The 6,840-nt window shown below is 26.8% G+C and overlaps 1 protein-coding gene across 1 annotated transcript; it reads left to right on the top strand.

Annotated features, from left to right (window-relative positions):
- The first annotated feature begins 3,013 nt into the window (after nt 1-3,013).
- Nucleotides 3,014-6,438, top strand: LOC130801323 (expansin-like B1). Its single transcript, XM_057665150.1, has 4 exons — nt 3,014-3,230; nt 3,660-3,766; nt 4,883-5,194; nt 6,000-6,438. The coding sequence occupies exons 1-4, from the start codon at nt 3,095-3,097 to the stop codon at nt 6,201-6,203; spliced, it is 759 nt and encodes a 252-aa protein (XP_057521133.1). The 5' UTR covers nt 3,014-3,094; the 3' UTR covers nt 6,204-6,438.
- Nucleotides 6,439-6,840: the final 402 nt, after the last annotated feature.

Below are 6,840 nucleotides of genomic sequence, written 5' to 3' on the forward strand. Positions count from 1 at the left end.
ACAAACTTCCTAGCTCGGCATAATAACTAATAAGCTAGCTACTTAATTGTCATGGTGGGGCTCTGATGTTATTAGCGCAAGGATGATGCTTTGATTGCATTTTTTTTTTCTTCTTTTTATTCTTCATATAGTGACCAATCCATAGAGGCTTAATTCGCTTTCACATTTGGGCACAATACTAAGTAAGAAAGGGGAAACTTGGAACACTCAAAATCGAAGCCTCAAGTAATGAAAGGTGAAATGTTTGAAATTGATTCTTAGTTGTAAATCAATGTTTTAAATTAGAGTCCAATAAAGTATGCTATTTGAGATTTATTTATTTTACTTACAACATTAATAAGAATTTAAATTATATGATATGCTATTGTGAATTTGTGATTAGTACGTGGTTAAATATCGTTTCCAAATGGCTGCTCAAGATTGACTGGTACCTAACCCAATTTTGACTTGATAACGATTTTTTCAGGTCTTCCATTCACTTCAAGTGTTATGGTCAATAATTTTTGTTTAGAGAGTTATCAATGCCATACGAAGCATTAATGGTAGGAAATTCATAAAGAAATTTTTTTTTAACAATACAACTAATGTCTCTTGATGATTCAGTCTATTCACTATTTTCTCTCTGTAAGAAGGCAATATAATGTTAGCCTAAATATAACTTATCGTAAAACTTATTACCTTCTTACTCTGCATTCTACCGAAACCTAACATTTCATTCTGCAGCAAACAACAATATATAGTAGTTAACTCTCAGAAATGAAAATGATATAATCACAAATCACTATCGCTCAACTCATAATACTAATTTTGGTTGGTATTAGTTGATACACTTGCATAGTAACTATTATTCATTAAATAATTTTATTTTATATTAGTATTTTATTGAAGTGATATCTCGAGCATATTTTTATAGTATCAACTTAATTATAAATTTTATTTATGTGCAATTAAAAATTAAAATAGTGCATTTGGTAACGTGAAAACAGGATATATGACAACTAATACCAACTAGAAATAATATTCCCTCTATTCAAATTCCAACAAATCTGTTTCATTTTTCTTTTAAGATGTCATAATGAATTTTTAAATATAATATTACTTTCACTTTTTATATTTTATCTTATTTAATTTATAAATACTTCACTATTTTAATTTGCTATAGTGATTCTTAGTCGCTCTACCATTTGCAAATGGAGCAAATTGAGTAATTGTTATGGAAGGATTATGGATTAACCCTATAAGAAGAATGATAAGGTAGTATTCTCCAAAACCTACATCATTAAAGACACTAATTAAAAGAGACTTCATTACATTATAAAATAAGAGGTTCAATTCTTAACTAAATAGAAAGAGAAATTTGAGAGTGCCAAAGGTTGGCTAATGGCTCTTATCATTAATTGTTTAAGTGGAAGCAATCATTATCTTTGTAGCAAATTGGGTTTTGGGAAAGCATATAACTAATTCCTTACGCAATCTTAGTATTAGTGGATGGCTACTACTATAAGGAGTATTTTCCTTTATAATTGACCTAAATGAAATTTGTTTCTTCTATTTATTTTGATATTAAAACACTTTCGGATGTGTTACTTTCATTATTCTTTAACTTAAGCTATTTGTACAATTATTTTAATTTGATTTACTTCAGAAGAAGAAAAAACCTTAACAAATATTGTAAATTTGACAAGTATAGATAATAAAGTGCATATTATAGGACGTTTTCCTCAAATGACCTTTTAGTTTGCTTTTTTTAATTTGTTAAATAATCAATAAAAAATATTTTGTAAATGATTTTCCTATGACCATTAGCTTTTTAACTCATGCACAGACTAACTATTACTCCATTTTTATCAAATATCATCTTAACAGTTAGCTTATGCAACAAAATTTATATAGACAAACACAAATTTAAACTATCTTATATTAGTCCCTTCGTTCTTTTTTTGTTCTTCCCGTTTACTTTTTACACAATTTTCAAAGTAAATTTTAAGCTTTAATATCTCTAAATACATATCATAAAAAATTATAAAAAAATAAATAATAAAAAAGTATATATTAAAACGAATCTAACGAGATCTCACATGAATGTATTTTATATTTTTATCATTTATATATGTCTTAAAAATCTTATCAAATTTCTCTCTCAAAAGTAAATTATTCAAAACGGGAAGAACAGTAGAAAACAGAGGGAGTAATAAAATTTATATCAAAACGAGTTAAATAAGATTTACGGTCTATATTTTAATATATAAATTAATAATAAAATATAAATAAAAAGAAACTCGATGAATAATATCAAAAAGAAAATGATGCTCGTGTGCAGAAAGTATTACTTTCCATGTCCCTTTTATTTTGCACCTATTGCAAAATAGGTGAAATTTAGCGACAATGAAAATTAAGTTGAAGAATTATAAATAAAACAAGTGTACGATAGAAAAAAGTGGCTAAGCTGGAGCTAGAGAGAGTATAAGTTTATGGGTGAGAATAAAAGAAGGAGAGTGAGATAATTGCTAAAAATAAAAATTGGGTAAAATTAGTAGAATGAATTAAAATAAATTAAAATAAAAGTGGTGTAAAATAAGAGGAAGACAGAGTATTTCTAAAGGTTGGATCATCACAAGTTAGTTTTTATCTTTTATCTCATGTGTGATGACTTAGATATGACAAAAATGAACACTATTAAAAAGGTGTTGTACTTGTGTTTAATAATGTAGGAATATTAACATCATCTTTATCAAATTATATCATAATAAATGGGTAAGTGCGAGCACTAAAAAGTTCTACATGGAATGCTTTATTTAGTTTAAGAAAAAGTTTAATTACCAATAACTTCATTATTAAAAAAGCTAATAGGAGTATATTATTTTAATTCAATTGGTTCATTGCTAAATTGTTAATAATAAAAAGCTTTTTTATATATGCCTGTCACAATAGTGGAGGCAAAAGGTTTTCTTTTTATATGATTATTATTCACAAATAATAATCTTCTATAAATATCTAGGCTTTGAAGCTTCATTTCTCATCAATATTTCCTTTTGATTTATCTCTTTAGCTTATTGTTTGTTCCTTTTTAACAACCCTAATCAAGCTTAAAAATATGGGTTTTACTCTTAATTACAAAAATATAGTGCATCTTATGATAATGATCCTTGAGTTAGTTGTTTGCTATGGTCAAGACTTTATTTGCTCTCGAGCCACTTATTATGGTAGTCCCGATTGCTTAGGCAATCCAAGTACGTACTTTTACTTATTTTATTTGTTATTAAAGTTTAAAATCTAACATCTCAACTAGATTTAATGTCGTGTATATTAAAATAATTTTCTATAAATTCTAAACACGTGAATATTAAATATTTTAAAATTTTATAGCAACGGATTAATATCAAAAACGTGTTTTTTCTTGCCGGTTGTAAGAATAAAATTGTAGATATTATTATATTAATATTATATTCAACTTCTCAAAAAAGTACCAATTGCCACTTAGTTTCAAGAAATTAAGTATCATGGGTGTCCTAGTTTAATTAATATGTTATTTTTACTGTGGTTCATCAAGGAAATTAGATAGACTTATTCTTATGGTCAACTTAATTACTATGCAATATTGTTTACTTAATTAGTTGAATGGCAAAGAGCATAAAATATGTCTTAATTTTGTTTTTCAGCTGGATCATGTGGATATGGGGAATATGGAAGAACTGTGAATGATGGGTATGTAGCTGGAGTCCACAGGCCTTACAGGAATGGAACTGGATGTGGAGCTTGCTATCAGGTATATACTTCTACTACTACTACTCATAGTGACATTATCCTTACAATATGTGACTTTTATTATTAATATTAATTTCAAAGGGACAAAAAGTATATATATATATATATATATATATATATATATATATATATATATATATATATATATATATATATATATATATATATATATATATATATATATATATATATATATATATATATATATATATATATATATATGAGTTAATTATAATATAAATATTTAATGTATGTCATTCTGTTTGATATTTAATGAACAAAACTCTATTGTAATTATGTATTTTTTAGATAATCGAATCTTGTGATCTCATATTAAACATGTATAACTTTTTTCCATGAAAAATATAAGCCCGATTTTTACTAATTTTTTTTTTTCAGCCTATCTAATCTATAACCCAATAAAAAAATGTGCTTGTTATTCATTGTAAAATGCTTGTTTTTACCTAAAAACTATCGTATTATTTACATTAAAGGGGACAAACTCTTAAAAAAATATAAATGTAGTAACTTAGTTTGCATTAATATATTGAAGTTGCACTGGACAATATACCTAATTTAACATTAATATTTTAAGTAGATTTAATAGGTCTGCAAGTCTTGTATGAGACCATTTCATTGCGAGACAAGTCCATACAAGCAGCCCATTAGAAAAAAAAAATGAAAAACAATAAAATTTTAAATTGTACAAAGAACAGTTTTTTTAAAAAAACTTTCGGTTGATCCAATTGAGATCGTCTCATGATGAGACGGTTTCAATAATGAATTAGTGTTAATAGGTTTAAGAGCTTTTGCATTGGTCATAACTCGATTAACATAATTATTGATTTTTAACGTAAAGTTTTGAAAATTTTGAAAATTGCTTGCAAAATTAAACCAAATTGATTGTCTATCTTTTCTATATTATAAGTATTTTACGCAATTTAATATTAATAAAAATTTTAATTAAAAAACTCAGATCATTACCTAGACAATACTAAACCTAGATTATCCTATTATACTTATTTATTTGGTCCACATTTTCTAAAAATATTAAAATGATGATCATAATAATATATGATATTCATCTATATTAATTATTTATGATTGGGTGAATTAGGTAAGGTGCAAAGCAGGATCAATATGCACAGATGAAGGAGTGGTGGTGGTGGCAACAGATTTTGGGGTGGGTGATTGGGTTGATTTCCTATTTACGGCCCGAGCTTATTCTAAGATGGCCCGACCCGGTTTTGAAGCAGAACTTCTCTCTTATGGTGTGGTTAACATTGAATACAAAAGGGTAGCTTGTACATTTCGTGGATCAAATATGATATATAGTGTTCATCCTGGCACCAAATATCCTCACTACTTTGCCATTATCATTATCTATCCTCCTGGTTTATATGATGTTGTTGGTGCTCAAATTTGGCAGGTTTTTACCCAATTTCACCTTTCTTATATTTTACATATTATTACGTGTGATAAATGGCTTTTTGATTAGTCAAACAGTAAAAAAAATTGGTAAAATTTGAAGTAGTTGAGAATCGAACTTAAGATCATTCCTAAAAAGTAATACTTGCTCTCCAATTGAAGTAAAACTCGAGTTTTGGTAAATGGTTTTTAAGCCAAATGAAAACTGCTTTTTAATTCAATTTTAGAAAGTTACAATGAGTAATATTGTAGATTTTTTATTAGCTTTTAACTTTTTAATCTACTTTTTTCTTTGATAAATAGCCAACATCAAACAATTAATTTTTACAAACTATATATATTCATAATAGTTGACTTAACATCTAGCAATTTAGTCATACTTTAGCTAATCAAACTAGTCAACTAACAATCATCATACATGATACTAAATGTTCTACTTTAAACGAGATGAATAAAATTCAAACATATGACATCTTATCACATTGACTTTGATACTATGTTAAGAAACCAACTCAACCAAAAATTTAAAACTACTCTTGTGAGAGACTGTCTCTCAAAAATACCTTAAAATAAGAACCCATATTTCATTTTCTCTTTAATTTTCATTAATTGGACCATTTAACCCCATATATCTAATATGTCTCTCGGAGAGACCGTCTCTAATTGCGAAAATTTTAAGCTTATGGTTGAGACCTCCGAGTCAAATTATGGGCCACAACAAATACTCCATCTTACGTGAGTAAATTATCTATTGGGCTCAAATATGGACTGGGACTTCTTAAGAAATTTTGTTTGGCAAAATACAGGAAGATTGTAAGGAATGGAGGCCCATGAGAAAGCCATTCGGAGCAGTTTGGGACATGGAAAATCCTCCAAGAGGAGATCTTCGAATAAGGTTCTTATTTAGTGCCACAGGCGACGTTAATGATGCTACTTGGGTTGAATCACCTAATCTAATCCCTGCTTATTGGGAAGCTGGAGTCAATTATGAGCTTGCCATTACACTCTAATTACTGTTAATTATTATTATTATTATTATATTATTATCCACTCTAATATTATATTATCTTGGTCCAAATCATTGTCACATTGTGGACGATAATACGTATTTATCTAAGAACATTTAGTTCTTTGTGATTATCTCTACATCAATTATCTCTTCTCTTGTTTAGTTTCATGATTAAATAAGATTTCATATTATGTACTCCATATTTCAATTAATAACAATTATTAGTTGTAATTTTTGTGATTAGATTTATTTTTTTTGGTTAATTTGATAAATTATAGTAGGTAATTTGAATCTTATTACTGTGATATTTAACAACTTTTGTACGTGCATGTGGATGTGACAAATGTTTTCAAACTTACGTTGAATAATTTTCGTATTTACATGGAGTTTACAAGATTTTATATCTTAAAAACTACAAATGGACCTATATACCGTCAATATGAAGACAAACATATCTAAAATAGATTGATTTATTTAAAACAAATTAAAATAAGATTATATTCAAAATAGAAAAATAATACTATCAATAATAGTTATAATGATAAATAATCTATTTTACCTATTAAAATAATACTCAATTCTTTAACATAATTGTAAAAATATTTTGTAGTTTTATAGAGTGCTTGTTTCGGTCTTTG

Source organism: Amaranthus tricolor, chromosome 15 (assembly GCF_026212465.1).
Source record: "Amaranthus tricolor cultivar Red isolate AtriRed21 chromosome 15, ASM2621246v1, whole genome shotgun sequence".
Taxonomy (NCBI): Eukaryota; Viridiplantae; Streptophyta; class Magnoliopsida; order Caryophyllales; family Amaranthaceae; genus Amaranthus; species Amaranthus tricolor.